At 39.6% G+C, this 21,227-nt stretch overlaps 1 protein-coding gene across 1 annotated transcript in view; it reads right to left on the bottom strand.

Moving 5' to 3' along the window:
• LOC148822271 (receptor tyrosine-protein kinase erbB-4-like) overlaps positions 1-21,227 on the bottom strand; it is a 375,272-nt gene that overhangs the window by 51,001 nt on the left and 303,044 nt on the right. Inside the window, exons 17-20 of the mRNA XM_088930325.1 lie at positions 18,207-18,339; positions 13,036-13,158; positions 12,486-12,584; positions 9,411-9,596 (exon numbers count right to left, since the gene is read on the bottom strand). Of these exons, the coding sequence (XP_088786451.1) occupies positions 9,411-9,596; positions 12,486-12,584; positions 13,036-13,158; positions 18,207-18,339 (541 nt within the window). The remainder of the gene's footprint in view (positions 1-9,410; positions 9,597-12,485; positions 12,585-13,035; positions 13,159-18,206; positions 18,340-21,227) is intronic.

Here is a 21,227-nt window from a genome sequence, read left to right on the forward strand (position 1 = left end):
TCTGTAGCATGTGGTTAGTATGGATTTTAGCTGATTAGCTGGTCTCCCTGGCTGGCTTATTAATATCAGTCACTGTCAGATTTGAGGTCCTGCTGGATGAAAGTAATTTGAGGGAGCCTGTTCAGAGGGGTTTAACGCAGTGATTCAGCCTCCCTCTCTGCAGGACAGCAGAGACGATTAGGACAAGACGATTGTGATGGCACAGGCCACTGGCAGAGATCCAGAGACTGTACACCGCCTCCTGCTGCTGAACGTCACCTCCGACACCTGCGTCTCACTACACAAGAGGTAATGCTCTCCAGGACCTGGAGTGAGGAATATTACCTTCTAATGGCTCAAGGTGGGGTGGGGTTTCATGGATAGGAGGAGAGGGGTTGTATAGTTTACAAATCAGGACAAGAGCAGTGCATCAAACAATAATAAGCATAATAATTTCTTACACTTACAGTATATCGCGCTTTTCTGGACATTCCACTCAAAGAGCTTTACAGGTAATGAGGACTCCTCTCCAAAACTACAAATGTGCAGGACCCACCCGGATGATGTGATGTGTGCGCCATTACGCTCACCACATATCAGCTATCAGTGGGAAAGAGAACAGAGTGATGAAGCCAACTCATAGAAGGGGATTATTAGGAGGCTGTGATTGGTAAAAACCACTAGGAAATTTCGCCAGGACACTGGCATAATACCCCAATTCTTTTCAAGAAATCTCTGGGATTTTTAATGATCACAGAAAGTCAAGATTTTACATCTCATCCAAAGGATGGTGCCTTTTTATAGTATAGTGTCCCAAGCACTATACTGGGGCATTAGGACCCACACAGACCACAGGGTGAGCGCCCCCTACTGGTCCCACTAACACCTCTTCCAGCAGCTTTCTAAATGCCTAACAAACCAAGCTACAATAATTGTATTTATAAAAAAAAGTCTAAAGTTCTCTTTCAATAAGAAGCCTCATCTTTTGTTTGAAAGCAATTCTAACACACATTCTTTAAGGTTATCTTAATGTATAAATCAGAAGGATTTCTAACCATAGCACCACAGCTGTTCTTTTTTGTCTTTTGGCATAATTCCCCTTAATCTTTCTATCAGGTTCGATTCACAGCAATTCAAAGAAGACAAGATCTGGTTATTGGTGTGGAAGGGACAATCTTTTTCCAGACGTTTTTTTCATTTTTCTCCTGCTTTAAAACAAAACAGATTTGATTTAACAGGCATCTCATTCAGGAGATAAACACTTCCAGTGCTGTAAATAACTGTGAATAATTACTCAAATGTCTTTCCACTTTGACACATGACATATCAATTCCATGCTTGCTAGGTGCTACAGGCACTTCAGTAACATGAAATGACAGAAGAAGCGATGGATCGCTTTGAAACCAGATATTGAGCTCCTGAAGCTTTTCACCATAATGCAAACAGAAAACAGGAAAGAAACAAATTGAAGCAAAGACTATAGGATTTCATTAACCAATGGTAATTCAATTTCAGCAGTAAATGTTTACAAAAAAGTTCATACACCAGGCAAGCTCCTCTGGGAGACAGCTGTGTCATAAAGGAAATCTCTTTCATTCCTGCTTGACCATTTTCTCAAAGTGTCTTCATCCAGTACCTTAGTAAACTCTCGGCACATTCTGTCTGATGAAGAGGTACAAATGAAACCCAGGGATAAACTGATCTCAGTCTTTCCAGTAGGAATGCCGTCAAGTGGACTGGAATTGAACCCCTCATGCATGAGTTCTGAGGTTCAGAAAAAAAAACCTGCCACACCACACAAAAAAAAGCTGGTGACACAGAAACCCAGCCTGCCTATCCATCTGTTTTCACAGCCAGACACAAATAGCTGTCTCACAGACCCACTGGGAAGTTTACAAAGCACAAGTAAGGATCTCCCAGAATGCTCAGCTACTTAGTATTCGACAGCGTGGCATCCATCATGGCAAGGCAACTGTGGCTTCTTTTCACCAATCAATAGACGCACTCCTGTTGGGTCTCTAATGGAAGACATGTTTAATTCTGAGAGCTGTAATCTGGGCTGACATAGGTCCCGCTGAGGGCAGGGAGACAGGTTTCCTTTTCAGACACAGGAAAGCATGCTGTCTTTTGTTTATTACCTCCACCATGAACCCCTCACTCATTTAGACAGGCCATGGCTTCAAATGTTAACATCTTCAACACAACATTAATTTTGTGAATTAAAAACATATGCAGAAAAATGCGGACGGTGTACCTTTAAGCATTCAAAAAAAATCACTAACACACCCTACACCAGCACACTACATGGGTGACCATTAACTCTGGCTGAGGTGTAAAAGAATATCAGCTACAGCTGACTGACAGTAACTCACTGCAGCTCCACGTCCAGAACTAAAAATGGAAGGCTGATGCTGAATGTCACGGTCGTCATCCCTCCTCTAGAGGGCGCTCCTACCCTTTTCTGTATTGATCTTAGATTATGAGTTTCACCTGTTTCTTTTTCCCTATTTAAGCCCGTAGCTTTGGAAGACGGACGTCTGAAGGCCTGCCTACCCACCGGGCTCAGGAGCAGCCAGGCGGCAAGGCCTTATCCCCAGACGCCCTGACCTCTGAGTCCAGGGCTCGGAGCTCCTTGCCCCTTTACGGTTTTACCCTTCCGTGTTCTTCTTTCCCTGTTCCTTTTTTTGTCTCGGATGGACCTCTCGGCTATAGACATTGGACTGTGCTTTAACTATCCGTCTGGACTTTACTGGATTTGTCGCCTCGGCCTTCCCTGTGCACCGGATCACCACCGTCATCGTCCCCCGTCTGTCGACCCGACCTAACCTTGCGGTTTCTTCCCTGATGTGCTTCTCCAGACACTTCCGAATTATACCGTCACGCATGGGGTCTTTAAACAACGCATTTCACGGGAGTCAGAACCGGCTCCCGTGACACTGAACCTGAAGTCAAAATATCAGACACTTTTCAATTTCCACTACCAAATAAAACACAACAAATCCATTTTCCACCAAAGGTTCATCCTTGCGTGATGGTTTTTAAGACAATATTTTTTATATATAGTTTTTAAGGCAATATATTAAGGCAATAATAAAATAAATACTAACAATATTAATACAAATTGAATCATATTATTTAAAAAGGGTCAAATGTTTTTAAATGACTTAGCACAGGCATTCCAATTGAGATCAGCAATCTCCAATTCTGTGTACAAGTGAGGCAACAAGGGCTTAGAAAAACTGGATCACTTTTTCATACAGAGTACAGGGCAGGACGGGGCTGCTATAGTGTACAGTGTATAAGATCACTGCAGAACCTTTCATGAATAGGAGACAACACTACCGAAAGCAGGACGTGACAGATGCTATAGCGCCATGTCTCACACATCCGACCCTAATCACAGTAATGTCACAGCCTGATCTCAAAGGACAGACTTGTCTGTAGAAAGTAAAAAAAAAAAAACTGACCAGCTTAAGTAGAAATATTTTGGAGCAAACAGTTGTTCAATTTAAAGAGATTGAATTATATCTTCGAAATGTCACTGAGATGTGCTGGGTGGCACCGGGACTGATGGCATTAGTCAACATTATCCCCACACTCCCTATTCTCATCCATTCTGTGTGACCTATCCGTAAACGAAGTCTGGCCTGGGGGCGACTCCGTGCCTATTTATATATATTCTGGAGCTGGCTAGGTGAGAAATGGAGCAGCTTCTCTTTCTCGTATTAATTCTTGGCTGTCACTGTGCTCCAGATGATGAAATGCCACTAGTGATTTTCCTGTTGTATGGGTGGAGGGAGTAGTCCAGGCCTGTCCACCAGACTGATAGTGGCCCAGTGTAGAAGACCAAACACTGCTGACAAAAATCTCCTTTTCAATGCTCCAACAACCAATTTGCACAAAAGCAAAACACACAATCCAAACATTGAGGTGACAAAAGAACATTTTCACAAGGTAATATTCAAGAGTAGGAGGGTTCCTTGGACTTAATTCTGACTGATCTGCTGTCTGTCAACACTACCAAGGCAGTTTCATCATGTGCACTATGCCTGCTGTAAGACATTTAACATCGTCATGGAGAAGTAAGACATTTAATGTCGTCATCCTTGCTCTAGCCCTGATGCACCGGCTTTCTGGTTCCATGTCACCTCCCATCTGTTTATTAAGACATCTGCCACAGTACTGTGACATACTAGTAGAAAAAACAAGGTGCTTCCATTGTGGTTTAGGAAGAATATACACACATACTGTATGATGATATTAATCTTTTCATGCAACTGCATTGCAATTGCTAAGAATAATCATATAAAATGAAAGAATATGCATTACAATATACTGGTGCAGATATCTTTATTCTGTGCAGACAATAGTTTGGCTTTGTAGTACATGGGTCTGATGTGACCCATCCATCAGATCCTCAATCCTAAAATCTGGCAAAATATTAAATTTACTACATCCATTACTGTGCATGATCCTGTCCAGTAATTGGAAATTGTCCGGGCTTATCTGCCTAAATCCTCCTAGTTCCCATTCTGTGAACTCAGCACTAAGCTACTTTCTCACACTGAGACCTGCTTAGCTCACAAAACAACATATTTTATAAAGAAACTGATAAACCAGACATTCCTCAGACTATCGTAATACTCTTAACCTCTCCAACAATCACTCCCTACTGTCGAACTGCATGAAGCGTTCTTCCAGCAATGTCTCTCTGTGCTTTCTCTACAAATTATGAGGTTAAAAAAGAATCAATATCTAATCTCAATTCCAAGAACTATTTCTTCTGTCATAAATATTTTTTATGGAAACCATCAAAACACAGGAAATGATACGAATAAAAAAATAATTAACAATACAACAGCAATATTAAAGAATTAATGTTTCAAACACACATTTACAGTTATGTCTGTCCATGGACCATGTTATTTTATTTCATTACTATTTTCTATACAGTAAGTGGATGTGCTCTTGTAACATTTTAAGAGTGAAGATACTGACAGAAGTAGAAAAACTTCAAAGAAATGTAGTGCAACAGCCAGTCAGTCAATTATAGATTCAATTTATTCAATAAAGGTCAAATGTTTTGTCGTGCTTTTAAATATGAATATAGTAGATATGGTGAAAAAAGACTGGGTGAAATAGAGTGAAAGGTTCAAATCACTAAGAGAGCCTCATTTTCCCCTATCACACTCTTCATTATAAACTTTACTCTTTGACTGGCCTTCAGTGAAATCTGGACAAACACTTCTACAGATTAAGCTAACTTGCAGAACTTTAATTAGGAAATCTTCTTCCTGTCTGTACAATCTTCCTGTTTAAGATACTGGTATCACAGAATCAAATTAAAACATTTGTGAACAACTATTGTAGAGGAATGCAACTCGTTTCACCATTCCTCTGCTAATAAGAGGATTTATTTGCCCAGTTATTTTTAAATTATTGACTTTTGAACCTCAGGGGATTCTGAGTTTAATGGCTAAATCATTAATGCTTGAACTTGTTAGTGCTGTCATGTCCAGTTGAGGTACATGTCCTGTTATGGTATAAACTGATCTTTTTTCATTCACTGTTTTTATTTCTGTAATGCAGTTGTGTAAAACTCCTGGCCAGGTCATCCTGGAAAAAGGAAATGTGTTCTCAATTGATTCACCTGTGTAAGTAAATTATCAATTTCCCTACGGGATCAATAAAGTCTTATCTATCTAAGTGAATGATGCAATGAAAAAAAGAAGATCTCAAGAGCAGATTTGTTTTTACAATTTCATGCAAGGCAAGCCTGGAATGCGAAGTGTGTTCTCTCGCACAGATCCCTTTTTTTTTTCTTCTGCAAAGATGAGAAGGGATTCAGAAGACTAGAAATCAACCAGTCAGCAAGGATCCTCTCATTTGGATTCCAGATGGGGAGCAAAGAAAAAACTGCAATCACAGAGACAGAAAGAGGGGGGGCTTCCTCTAATCACTTCAGGAGATGTGTTTGCTCAGTGATGGAAACTGATTTGCACAAGGAAATGACCGGAAGCTACATTAAGCCCTTCCAGATTAGCTATCCATCATTGGATATTGTCTTTGGAGGCAAAGAAAAAATATATTTAAAAGAAATGACTAAAAAAGTTATTAGCTGAGTTGAAATTAAGCATTAACATAGAATCAGTACAAGATGATTGCCCTTCCAGAGTAAAATAACTGGATAAAATGACACATTTTGGGAAAATAATATCCTGTAATCCTGGTTACAAAAAGAGTTTATCAGAGATTATTTAAAGGGGAAATCCAATGCTATTTTTATATTTATATAACCTTTTTTTCTACTTCACAGATACCCTATCTTTCTATTACATTGAACTTCCACTGCAGTTTGTGGATGGTTACAGAGCAAAATTTACAAAGGCCTATATTGTTATCATTTTGCACAGCATTGCAATTTTCGATTCTCACTCAAAAGAAATCTAACTACAGGTCAAGTGAAGGTCTTAAGGCCAGATACAGTATTATGAATCTCTAAGTGTATTACGAACAGTTGTTTGTAAAGGCTATTTAATTTCCTAAATTAGTCATTCTCATTTAATACCTACTGTATACAATGAAGGTTTTGTAAATCTGAGTATTTTTATACATGGAAGATGCAGATATTTATTGAATTTCTTCAGAATGAACAGTTGAAAACCAACCAGAGGGCACAAGTGTAAACTATATGGAAGTGCATTTAAAACTGAGAACAGGAGGATCTTCTTTACATAAAGGCTTCTGGCAATATGCAACAAAGCTACCCAGTCATCTAATAAATCTCCTAATAATCCCCATCTATGAATTGGCTTCATTACTCTGCTCTCCTCCCCACTGAGAGCTGGTGTGTGGTGAGCGTTCTGGCGCACTTTGGCTGCCGTCGCATCATCCAAGTGGGGCTGCACATTGGTGGTGGTGGAGGGGAGTCCCCATTACCTGTAAAGCGCTTTGAGTGGAGTGTCCAGAAAAGATCTATATAAGTGTAAGCAATTATTATTAATTATTATTATTAATCTAGGTGAGGTCAATTCCATGGCTTCTTCCAAGAACTGATTGGATGAGATCTTCGGATAAATTTACTAGTAACTACCAAATAGGCCAAATTGGCTGAATGGTCTTTTTTGTGTTCTTACATAGGAAAGGAGATTTGTGGTGAAGATTACAAATAGGAAGGGTATCTTAAATGTAATGCTCTGCTCACTAAATGACTTATAACAACTCCCCTGCATTTCTTCATGTAAACACAATGGTAATCCTCAGTACTAGCATTGCCAATGCCCAGGAGCAGCACAGATTAAAAGCCACTTTCCACGTACTTCACTGGAAGCGAGACAAAAAACAACAGTTCAGTTTCTCAATTAAACCAAAGACCTGTGCCTGAGAACAGCGCTGAACTTGTAGCAAAATGACTTGCAAAGTTTTGAGAACAACTGTCGTTGAGAAAGAAACGCCAGCAGATCGTGGTGTTGCCCCCAGGGCAGAGGCTGGTGATTAATCGTTGCTATTAAATCAATGCCCAAACCATTCAGTGATGAAGAGTTGCTGCCCATCTAAGACAAGGTAGAAATCAATTTCCAGTGGACAGGAACAGGACAGGACCCTTGTGATCAGACAGATAGTGCAGATCAGTCTAGACTTATAGGGGATCCCTGAACACTTCCAAATAGTTATGAATTGAGATCAGAACAGAAGAGAAAAATCCAGACCAGTTAGGCCCCATTTGTACCGGGATGCCCATGACAAATGCACTGATTCCCAGCACTGCATATTTGTAAATCTGTAGCCCTTTACAAATAATATTTGTAAATGTGTAATGCTGTAAGGTGGTGACTCTCAACTTTTGCATAAAATGTGACTGCCACACTAATTCAGGAAACCAGAAAAAACATACAGAAACTACGAAATGAAGCTACATTACACCCGATAATGATAGCAGTGGGTTTATTCACATAGCTGCATAATTTTCCTCTTCATGCCCTGAATAATTTGAAGAGTACAGTTTATTTAACTATTCAGTCAACCGAAGTGCAACTCAAAGGACAGAAATAGAAGGTGAGGTGACCCACCACAGTGCATGCCCAAATAATCAGCTCACGCTGATCTGGGAAAAGTCAAGTCTAGGAAATGAGCTATTCATGTAATAAACAAATAGATTAGCTAAAGATATGCATCTGCGCTATTGGTGTTCAAGAGCTTCTTCAGTCCAAATAAATATTACTTCTGTTTTTGCTTCATTAAATTTGTACACTTAGATCTTGTATCAATTGCTTTTTCTCTAGCTGAGGAGTTCATTAAAAGGTCCCCTGATGGGCGATATATCTGAAACTTTAGAGTGTATTATCTGGAATATAACACTCTTCCTGTTAGTATGCTCAGAAATGCCATTAGAAACTAAATCAGGTAACAGACTGCTCTATAGCTCTTCCTTAGTGAAAGCACAGATTCTATCAGATAAGAAGAACTGATATTTTTGCGGTTTAAGATATGAATCTCATATCCCTCGCCCAATCACCAATTATCTGCCTCATTCTACATCTGTTTATGGTTGTCCTTAAAACATACACAGGAGTCCAAAATAAGCTAAATAAAGAAAACAAAACAATTGAGCACTTTTTAAAATGTATTCTTATTAACTGTGAAAGAAAACTGATATTGTATGAAACAAAAAAAAACACTTAGCAAGTTTTCAAAGTGGATACTTTTGAATATGTGAACATTCTTAAAGATCTAAAGGTTGTGTTTTAAAAGTGTTCAGAAGAGAGCACTTTCATTTTTTAACTACTCGACTTCCTTGCTTTCTTCTACTTCATCAAAAAACGTTGATTCCTAAAAGTGCAGTGGGATGTCCTTAGTCTTATTTTGAAATAAAATACATAAAAAGGACCGCTTCTTTGCCCCAGTCTTTAACAACACAACTAAACTAAAGAGAAATGACATCAAACCAATTGGAAACACAGTTTAACCTTGAAATCGAGAATAATCAAGAAAGAAATAAAAGTCATTTTATTTCACATTCACTAATCAAGCTTACAAAGCAGGACAGCATGCACACATAGCTTTATCATCCTCATGCCCGACACACGCTGAGATCTCCAATGATCCTGAGAAGCCCACACGATCATTTCAATATCAAAAGAAACTCAAACTTACAGCAAGCATGCAGAAGATTAAATACACAGAAAATCTAATATTCTTGCTTATTTAACTTTACTGTATAAATTGCACTTATGTGAGTTGCTCTGATGTGGCCCAAACTACTATATAAGGCTGAGAGAATAAGAAAGGAGCTCAAGTTTTTAACACCCACTGCCCTCCCTGCTCAGACCATTATGTCTTTAAGTGAAGCCAGAGAGTTTCGGCGCTGTAGCACAGGGCTGACAAGGTCACCCAGTCTGTTGTGAAGCCAGCACTAAGGCAGGAGTCCCTACCTTGGCAATCTGGACACACCAGTTGAGCAGCAGCTGCGATCCAATGTTGTCCTTGTGCTCGTGTACATAGTCCAGCAGGCAGCCGTGAGGCATGAGCTGAGTGACCAGCTGGATGGTGGGGCTTAGACACACCCCCAGCAGGCGAACCAAGTGAGGATGCTCCATGCTGGCCATGATCAGAGCCTCCTACAGAAAAAAGAGACAGACAGATGTACAGTACTGTAGGGCATGTCATGTACAGAGACATACCCACCAAGCAACGAGAAAGCCCCTTACCCACATGCTGGGAAGAACAAAATTCAGACTTCATCTTAGAAGTAGCAAGCAAAACCAATAGCAAAAACAAAAGAAAAGACAAATCAGCAATAAAGTGGAGAGTAGTTAACTCAAAACATACAGAAGTTCTGCTCACGTTACAGAGAAAAAGAACAGAACCAATGGATACTGGCATTTGATTGACAGACAGATTGTCTTGAAAAAGACAGAAGAGGAGGAATTTGTCTTTGAAATCTGTCTACTGTCATAGCTGCCCATTGGAACTCTGGCACAGCAGTTTAATGACAGACTGCTGCTGCTTATAGCCATCCCTGCATTATTACAGGGTGCCAAAGAAGAGACGCAGCATCCAGGCACTGGCAGACTGGAATCTCCAGTAAGGGACTGTGAGAGTTTCTTTTTTCCTTGCCACGATGCAAATTGTAATTAAACATACCTTCAAGACAATTTCATCTGCGGGGACTTTCAAAGACATTTTATTATTGCACTTTACAGTTGTCTTGTCACCTAATCACCCACGCGGTTCCGCACAGCGCTGCAAACAACAGCAGTGGGACTCCGCACGCAGCCTGGAGCTTCATGCAATTTGAATCTCGGAAACCCCTCCAGCATCTCTAGCTAGATTGGATTTTCAGACCCATTTTATTTAGGATGTAGTGACGGTAATGAATGAAGAAAATTATGAAGCAGTTGAAAGTACAGTAGGTGGCTGGGAAACCAGGAACAGTTATAAAGGCTACTATGCTTAGGACAGCATCAGTAATTCAGGTAGAATTAGTACTGTATATAGTAGTATTAGTTAAGGTAATACAATATAAAATATTTGTGCAAGGACACCCAAAATATTAATGCTAACAGAAACACATTTCATTGAGATTTGATTGGGAAGACTAGAGCTGTAACTACTTCTGTTACTGCTAACAGTAAAAGCAATCAGAATAAGTCTTTGTTCTATACGCTGAATCATTATAAAGGCAGCGTGAGGATGTCTTCAAAATTTTCACTGTTGGATATCCATTCACACAACCATACTGTAGTTAATATTCTCATTGGGCTAAAATGCACTCTGTTATTGTCAATGTCCTTCTGTCTCCCCCACCTCGCAAGACTGGCTTTCATTAACATGCCTGACAAGCTCCTGGGAGACAAGGGGAGGAGGGTGAGTGTACTGTATGTGTGTGTCTGTTAGGCAAAGGCTGACTATCTCTCAGCAGATGAATTTGCTCTCCCACATAGAAACAATGATCCCCAAAAGATACAGTATTATGTGATGTAATGAAAGCAAGAAAGGTACAGTAACTGGACAAGGAAACCACAGTCCCTATATCTAACATCGTTCCTAATCTATCATACATTCATTACAGTGCCACACATGACCATGTCATAACCTTTGACCTGTTCTGTAGGTAATGGAAGGGAGGCTTGTGCTGTTTGCACATGGTGTGGATTTGCGGTGGAGATACAGTATTGTACTGTATGTGGAGCATCAGTATGCTTGGCTTTTTAAACCACTGTCAGAAGAACATTCTGTCAAAAAAAAGGGTCTAAATGCAATTGTCTCTAAGTTCAACTGCATAGCATTGGCTACCTAGTAATTATACATAGCTATTAATGATGATGTTATGTACTATACAGATCATCATGAGCAATGTTTCAAAAGAGAAGATTAAATTAGTGGTCATTTCAAGCTGCATGAGTTAAAATGACATTGAAAATGACATCAAAGCCACATATTAAATTCAAAGCAAGTCATAAACAGATGACAGTTATGCACACCTACAGTACCCTAATGACTACCCCTACATACTATGTATAACACTATGGTTAACTGCTAACTGCTAACACAATTGCTATCCTACAGCGTTAACAATGGAGCTGTCAAATTTATTTCTCCAATGCAAAACCAAATGTTTGATTGCTGATGAAAATGAAAAAAAAAACCATGGTGTTTTTGTGCTTAAATTCTTCATAGCATTATCCATCAAATTACATCCATGTGCAGTCTACACAGTCAATACAGTCTACACCTTACAACTCACATGCATTCATATTCTTGCCTATTTCATCTGTTGAACGCAGCCATGTACTGTAAGTTGACTTAAGACCCCAGCATCTAGCCACCAGCACCATTAGCAGAACACTAAGCAGCATTTCACCACAGATAATGATGCTGTATCTGACACCTCAATTGAATCCAAAGGACCTAAAGCATTTTAATAAATAACAGGCCTGGCTTGTCTTGCGTGCCTTTCTGAAGGCACTGTAAAAAGGGCTTGCTGCAACTGCATGCCAAAGACTGCTTTTCCTTCTGCCCTGAGTCCTGACTGCATATACAGTATCTGCCCTTCTGCTGTAGGAGTGACACTCCCACCCCATAGCTGGCCGGGGAATAGACAGGAAAGATAAAAAGTATTGCTTCAGTGCAGGAAAATACATATTCTAATGAGACGTCTGTACTGTACCTTTCCTCATTTTGAGGGATTTGCACATTTTTTCTAACAAACCCTACCTTGCCTAGATGTTGGTTGCAGTGTTTTCCTAATCTATTCCTAAACTTTTTCTACCTGGGAGTCACATTACGTTCTGATACTCTGACTTCATGTTTCAATTTTCTATCTTCTTTTGCTTCACCTTAACTGATCACTGTCACTTCCATTTTATACATGTGTGGTATTTCTATAATGCCTGTTGTAGGTTGTTTAGCTCATTCAAATCACTTATTTAACAGACACAAAGACTCATCAATGCCAAGCCCTGCTGGGCTGGACAGCACCTTCTTGGTATTACAAAGGAACTTACATCCATAAACTCCACATTGGCTTTGGGTCCTGTAGTTTCATTGAGGATTTTTATGGCCACAGGGATTTTCACAGACTCTCCTTCTGGAACCCAGATACCCTGGGAATTAAGAAAAACAGCACATGTAATTCCTGGATGACATGCTCTCACACACAGACCCATCTCCACTTCCTCCACAGTTAAGGAAAATATGGGATGAATAATGCATGGTCACACGTTGTATTATGTGTCATTAATTCAAGCGCAGGTTTCTATGAATGCATTATAACCCTTGAAAGAACAGCATTTGCAAGTAGGTTTTTCATAAATCTGTCATGTTATCCACACTATTCACATAAAAATATTTGCATCCAACCAGAAAGACAGCTTCCGACTGTGTGTCAACCTAGAGTACCTCTGAAAAGTATGTTGTCTATAAAGACTGCCTATCAGAGTTATTATAAAAAGGGTGTGGTAGACCTCCTTCATGTTGTATTTTGCAGCTATAAAGGAAGTAGAGATCATAATGGAGAATGCTGTGTCCATCAAATTAATGAGACTGAGCTCTTACCTTGTACACAGTACCAAAAGCCCCTGTGCCCAACACCTTCACCTTCTTAAGCTCCGTCTCTTTCAGAATGCGTAGCTGGGCTTGATTGGGGGCTGTGCCACTGGGAGTCAGGGGCTCCACCAGCTGAGGAAAAGCAGATAAGGAGATAAAGGAAAAATCGACAAAGTGGAGAAAAAAGCATTTATTTTAGTGCTATGTTTTCAAACGCAATATTTAAGCTTAGAAATAAACTACATATCAGGGTAAAAAAAAAACATATGGCAAGTTATAAAAGCTCTAGAAATTGCTTAAAACTTGTCACAGTACTGCAAGAAACATATCAAGGAAGCTCTTTACAATTCCTTGACAGAACACACTGAAGAAATGACCTCCCAAAGTATGTCTTGAGGCTCCCAGAAGTTATGAAAAGGTAAACAACAATTCAATGTGCCCCGACTTCGAAACCCAACAATCCTGCAGCTCAGTGCTAGTCTAGAGATTTACATTTCTGTAAAGTCAATCCCACCTCCAACAAAAACACCTGTGAATAGAAACAGCGCAAAAAAGTGTCAAAGTGACATGTCAATAATCAAGCAATAAGAAGGCAGTCAGTATACAAAACCTAGAGCTATACAGCAAAAACGTCAGATGCACGGCTTTCCTACTGTGTTGGTACAGATGGATGCAGTGCCTAATGAAAATGGTCTGTAGCAACATTTTAGAGACGAGAGAGAAGAAGCTTTTAACTGAGCAACAGGTGGAGATGAGAACATGTGCAAGAGCAGACGTAAGGTTGTGGAAGAGTCTCTTTGTAAGCAGCCACTGATAAAAGTCAGTCAGTAGCTCGAAAAGCGGTCTAGACTTTTGTTTTGGTTGAGGTTGTTTTGAGTATTTTTCCTTGCACACTCTAAGTAAAAGTTTTTTTTTCTTTGTCTTATGTTTTGTGTGTTTCTTTCACTTAAGACTAGCTTACCCATCTTCCTGTTTATGACACCACACGTCATGTTTATGACACCATTTCTTATACATACTTGCATTATCATTTTTAAAACACATGGTGGAAATGAAAGCCACACCCTTGCTTTTCTGCTAGTATTGTAGGATTTGTGATTACCACAATAGTCATACTTTAAGAGCTTCTTTAAATTCTTATATGAATCAAAAGTAAATGTGAATTTTTACAAAACAAGTTTCATTCACATGGATCCAGCCCTGGTGCACAGGGACACTTTATCCAGCACTGTTGTCATAAGTACAGGAATCAATATCTTATCTTTAAGAGTAACCTTCAAACCACCTATTTTTGAAAATCCAGGCTACCTACAAATTATCTGCATCAGACCTAACCACAGGAAAGAAACAACTCCATGTTTAGCTACATTTCTTTTACATCTTTTCAGATTTACAAAGAGATGAATGTTCTTTTTGCAGGCTCACACTTCATAGCCAGATGCTTTCTATCACTTTAATCACAATCCTCTGTCACGCAAGCCGTGCAAGAGATGGCACTCTTCTCCACAGTGGTTTGTACTAGGCATAGTCTGCACAAATGCAGTTTAATAACTGAGTGGTGCCTAACCCTGGTCCTGGGGGACCACTGAGTCTGCCGGTTTGCATTACAGCCAAGTTCTAAATTGCAAGTACTAATTGAAGACTAATTGCTTGTTTAGATGTTTAGTTAACTTGTTTCTTTACTCAGTCCTGGGTCTCAAAAATATTGTCCTTCAAGGGCAATTCTTCTTCCAAGACCTTCAGCATAAGAGCTTCAATCAGTCTTTCTTTGACTTGGTTGCACTTATCACCGGCTAAATAGCTCTTAATGGGTGGTCATTTTCAATGCGGTTTCCTTTTCCTACTGCAGAAGTCCAGTTGGTTACAAGCAAAATGCTTGGATGTAACTCATAAATTGGTACAGGGTTTATACCAATTACAAATCCCATTAGACCTTTTAAGACCAAATTTACAGATATCCTTGAAAAGAAAACAGAAATCAGTTAGCCTGTGTTTAGGACCAGGGCTGGGAACCACTGTAATAAGGTCTTATGTTGTGGTATTATTAGAGGTTCAGAAACCACCTTCCTGTACTACGGCCGAACGGAGCTGTCCAGCCTTCCACGCGGGAGGAGTGCTGACATGCTGGGGGGAGCTGTTCACAGTCTCACTCTGGCACGTGGTTCTGAAACCTAAACGGATTGATTCTCTGCGTTCTGCCATGATTTTCTTGATTTCAATTTTTGAGTTTCTGGCTTGCACTGATATTCCTAAATAAAGGGATTTTTTTTCTTACATGTCACGTTTGACAGTACAGTTGGTAAAACTCATTCACAACAACCTGCCATTCTGTTCTGTTCCAAAAACCATGAGAGAAGTAACAAAGGAGAGGAAGCTATTAAAACCTCATTACCATTCGAACGATCTGAGTTGTATTCTAGATTTGAACATCTCAGGAGTTAGGCTATAACTTGAATGTTTCTTAATTTAACAAAATGCACAAAAGGGCATTTTTTAAAGAGTGATTACTATTGTTTTCCATAATCCTGTTCAAGCCCTAACTGATCTAAACACCTCCAGTGAACGCCTATATTGATACAGAAGTGAAAAATCACAGCACTGCAAGCCAAGAGACTGTTTTCTGCTCTGTGGCATGAGAATGTACAGAAGACATCCATTCAGCATAGGCGTGTGTTGAGGATAATGGATTTGCAAACTAGCTGCCACACTCACAAAGGGCTGCTCTTCAGAATTTCACTCTGTAGATTGGAACACCACGAGGCGAAAGTTCAAGTCCACAGAGCGGCTGCTTTTATAATTTCAAATGAATTACTGCCTTGTAAAAGAAACAAGGAGATGTGGTCTTCTGAAGGGTCTTGTTATGGCAGGCCAGTGAGAAGCACTTGTTGTTCCTACTGTTCCATTTAAAGCACTAGACTAGCTGTCAATTGCATTTAGTAATATAATTCTGTTACCTCGACTAGGGGCTGCATTTACAACAAAAGTGATTGCTTTTTCATCAAGCGATCCCAGGAGAGAGACCCAAACTATAGCTATACACTGTAACTGCTGTGGTTTACCTCATTTATTGCTAATGTAAAATTTTCATCACATGAAGTGGCTACCATCACATTCATTGTGGAGAGCCCAGGGCAGACAGCAGCCACCAATAAAGCTACATTAAACCCACCACAAATAATATCTCCAGCCATTTCACAGTCCTGAACAAGTGGTATCTGTCATATTGTGCACAACATTGTTGGAGTGTAGAGTGGGATGCCTAGTAATGGTTTAATACAGCCCTGCAAAAGCACATGGCACATTTTGGTTCTGAAGATTATTGATTAGGTCCAGCTTATTCACAGACCACAGGTCCATTCAAGTCTTGATTAGTTTTGCAAAACACTGCAGTTGTAACACAGAGGCTACAATTCCACAAGATCCAGCTCACTAATTTGTCAAGATGGTATGGTAAAACATGACCCTTATTTAAGAGACATTCTAACCTAGATTTAAGGTTTAAGTTGATACTGTTTCTGAGTCTCTGCAAGAGTTTTAAACTGATTTGTCCTTAATAAATCATCCACATTACAACACTAGACATATTCAAAGTGAGCAGCACATATTGTAAACCACAGATCCATGAAATCTGTTTAAACTGGACAGATCAAAACTGTTGTGTCATATTACTTTATACAACTTTCTTCATACCTCATTCTTCACATAAGTGAAACTGATAGCTCTTCTCTAAATCACCCTTTAGCTTGTGAAACATATTTATTTTTAAAGAAATAAGGATGGAAATTCCTGACAAATGTCAATAACACTAGATTTTTTTTCAATATATTACAGAAATGAAAACTGACAGGTATTTCTCTGATATCAGAAATGCTGTGAGTACAGAAAAGGAAAAGCAAACCCTGAGCCAGACTATGTGCTTGCATATGTATATTTTTAACATTCCCCTGAAAGCGAATCCCAACGTCACTGCCTAGATTCTTAATTTGGAAAGCCATGACAGTCTGCCTTTAGACCAAGAAATCTGCTGAGATGCGTAATAGCACTGCAGATTAAAAGAAATGTTGGTATGCCATTTCAGTTTTAATTAAAACCTAAGTAGATGTTTTTTTGTAATTTAACTGATAAGAAATGTTTTTAACCAACACTTACTGTAGAACAGGGCATTTCCAGTTGTTTATACTTATTGGTATTATCTTGGATCTAGCTAGTGACACGTGGTAAGGGAGTGTACAGCTGAAAGGAGGTGTCACTCGGCACCTGCAGTGCTCGTTGGAGTAGGTAAAGCTTTCAAAATCCTGGCTCAATGATCAGTTAATTTTAGGAATCCATACTGCTACACACCTTTAAGCCAGTGAATATTCAGGATCCTGACTACCTCAATGAACTGTTAACTCCTGACTCATCTACTGTACATGCTGTTTGCACTCTTTGGACTGGTCTCTTTTCTGTTCACAAAAAAAGGTTCCTGAACTCTAGGACTTTATGTTGCTCCAAGGCTGTGGAATGATCCCCCACCCAGCATCAGATCTAGCAGGTCAGTCAGCATATTCAAATCCCTTCTTCAAACTCACTTGTATATACCATCTTTAAATCATGTTTACATGTACGCCACTGTGAGAATTTCTCTGTTTAGTTTTTGCTTTTGTCTTGCTTTTTTTGTAGCATCAGTCATATAATTAAAAGTGCAATGTAAAGATTTACATGTTGCTAAACACATTGAAGGTTTTGAAAACTAATAATGTCATTTCAGAAAAGTCTTATTTTAAACATTCTTTAGCACAGATGGACTAATTATCACTTTATAACTTTCCAGTGATTTTATTTTAACTCCTCACCTGTACCCCTCAACCTGAGACAGAGGAACATGAGTTTATTTTGTGTCTGGACAAGAAACAACTAGCAGATTAGGAAAGGACCTGTCTTTGGATTGACCCCTGTTATTTCACATGATCAGTAGGATAAAAACTGTTTTAAGGCAGGCTGGGACAGCTGAGGACAGTGAGTAAGGTTTATGATTCCTGGAAAGGAAATTGTACAAAATATCGTCAGCCAAAAGCAAAAGCAAACAAGGTTTTGTCAGTAGCCTGCAAGGAAACGTGGTTCCTTTACTTGATGTTTCCAGACAGAGTACTAGAAGTACCAAGCAGCACGACTGCTGACTGGACAGCTCCATGTCTTACCTCTGTCTCCAGAAATCTTCGTAGGGCTCTTTTCTTCTTAATGCTCTTCCGGCGAATGTAAACGGCCACACTCAGTGCCACGATGACTACCACAAATAGGCCTCCGATCACACCCGCTGCTATGAGGGGAGTCCTGGGAGTCACAGAGAGAGGCAGTGTGAGCTGAGAGACAAGGACACAATTCCCCGAGTTCCCACTGCTGTCACAGCTAATGCTCCTGTCATTCTATACAGACACTTTCCATTTCAGACCAGTTATAATAATAACAACAGAATACTGGCATATGATTTGCTTTACATTTGCTTACACAACTTCTTTCTAAATTCTACTGTCAACACATTGTGGATAGGGAGCCCAGTCCATCTCATAGAGATGACATGAAAATGTGCCTGACATGTTTGGTACCACTAACTCAGTTAGCATTACAATTTATATATTCATTTTCTTAATATGAAATAGCAAGGAGAAGTATGGTTCATCAAGAAAGAATAACTTCTCACTAACTCCAATATTTCTGTTTTAACAGGATAGTGCAGAATTCTGCATGGGGTCCTACATATTTTAGTGGGTTAGACGTGAACAAAGGATAGATTTACTGCACTCTATTTCATACTTTCTATTTTAAATCACAATAATCCTTATATGGTGTACTTTCCTTTATTTTAGTATTCTCTGTTCACATTTCTCCTCATTCAGTTTTACATTTGGTGTGAATAGATCTCCTTATTCCACCCAGTTGTAATGGCTGTTAAACGGGGCTGACATGGTGCAAAAAGCATTAGCAAGACAGAAAGCACAAGACTGTCAGACAGACAGACTCCAGGACAGAACACAGAGAGACAACTCACACAGCACAGCCAGATCTCACAGAACAACCCCCATGTTTCCATCAGCTACTGAGTGCAGTGGCTTGTGAACTTCAGGGATCACTAAATCAAATGCATTTGGACCCCCCAAAAAATGTTTGTTGTCATTTTTAAGCACTTTATTAAAGCAGAGGAATTATATGTGGGATTCTTGAGTTCAGTCATCATGTCCTGTTAAACTGCTGTGTAGTGTCTCTCAACCTACAGTAGAATGCTGACACTGGGACATTTATTGCACTTCTATAGTTTTTGGAAACAAAAAATGAAAAAGCTGTAGGACAAAGGGGTTGCTCACAAATGCAGAGTTTAAAGAAACCCTGGAAGGCACACACTCAGACAGCACAGTGGCGGTCAGTGCTGTAGTTAGAAGAAAAGTCACATGAGATTTTTTTTATTTGATGCACACAGTCCTGTGGCTTCGAAGACCGCACAGAAGTTGGGTCTCATAAAAAGCAAGCAACCTCTCGCTTCTGGCTGTTTGCCTTTGCAAAGTTATCCACGTTTCTGGGGCCCAATTATGTATGAAAAAGGGACCATCGGGAGACCAGTCAGTGTGGTGGGTATGCCTGTGTGAGTGTCAGAGAACGGCAGGTTAGACACAGTAAGATGATCCCTCAGGTCTCGCAAATCAATGACATGTTCATAGTTCATTACATGCCATTGAAAGGGAAGTCTCTTAGTTAACATCCATTACTGCAATGGAGGGTGATATTAATGAACTGAATAGCAATCAGTATCCCTTAACAATACGAATACACAGAACAAAGCCTCACAGACATAAGATAAAAATATGAGTCTGTTTAGAATTTCATATACAAGAGATCCAGGTGGAATACCAGCCACTGCAAAATAAAATACTGTATAAGGTGGATCCCTTAAATGTTGTGACATCAAACTGAAATCATTTTTAGTACTGTACGTATAATTATGTTAACTGCATTTTTTTCCCTCTCAATAATGCATAATTAAAACTTAACTTAAATAAAACGTAAACAAAAAAGAAAGGTATAAGGACACTCCAGTTTCCTTCCACAGTCCAAGGCATTGACTTCTGGGAAATTTGGCCCTGATGTGAGTGTTTGTGTCTGTCTGCCCTGTGATGGACTGGCATTCTGTCCAAGGTGTACCCTGCCTTGCACCTGTTGCTTGCTGGGATAGGCTCTGGCTTGATTGGATGGATGGTATAAAGACATGTGAGTTTGGGGACCAGGGCAATAGTCTGGGGAATCGTGACAATGAAGTGAGATCTCGATCGAGTACCGAGTCTTGTCGACTGAAGAAAATATAGGAAAGGGGAAGAAGGTGAATACTAATCTGGCCATGTACTGTCTGTAGAGTGAAGCTCTATAGTGGCACAAAAGATCAGCTGTTGAGTAACTGCTGTTGTTTTATTTGGTAAAAAAACCCACGTTTTTTACCTTTAGGAAGTGCAGTGACAGGGTGCATATGAATGAATAATAAATAATAATGAATGAATAAATGAATGAGTAAAATTAGCAAAAAAATAATAAATATAATGTAAAGAGAACCAAAGACAGCACCTTGAGCTGAATAAGGCTCTCTCTGGTTAATAGCGTATTGATCTAAAGGCCAGTGCGCATAAGGTGCATAGGCCCTGGACAGAGAAAGGTTGGGTTGTGGAGGGTATTTGTGTTGTGACACACAGGATACTGATTTGCTGAAGAATACGTCATCCAGGACAGCTGTCCCAACTCATACCTCCACTCTGTACGTGAAAACAGAAGCTGATACAAAAGTCAGATGCATCTCAAGAGGTTTTACATCTGTGCCGATGTATAGTACAGCATAATACAGCTTTAAACAATACTGCAATAAAAAAACAAATATACTGTATAAATACTGTATAAAAAAGCAGACATGCTATGATTTTGCTTACAAATTTCTGATAATTGCTACAGTCAGTGATAAATTAGTAATTGAGTGTTGCACCTGTCATAGAAATGTACTGTAGTCCCCTTTAACATTATAACTATCCTAATAAGAGTATGTATGATGCCCATTTGCTTCATAATATGCAACAATAGCAGTAAAGCAGGAGTACCTCAGCCAGTTTATTTGCAAAAAAACTCATCATTTCTCCTTCCTGGCACTGCAATAAATTTGAGCTATTTGCTCTTCAGCTATCGGATCACAG

This window comes from Atractosteus spatula, chromosome 13 (assembly GCF_055471065.1).
Source record: "Atractosteus spatula isolate fAtrSpa1 chromosome 13, fAtrSpa1.hap1, whole genome shotgun sequence".
Classification (NCBI taxonomy): domain Eukaryota; kingdom Metazoa; phylum Chordata; class Actinopteri; order Semionotiformes; family Lepisosteidae; genus Atractosteus; species Atractosteus spatula.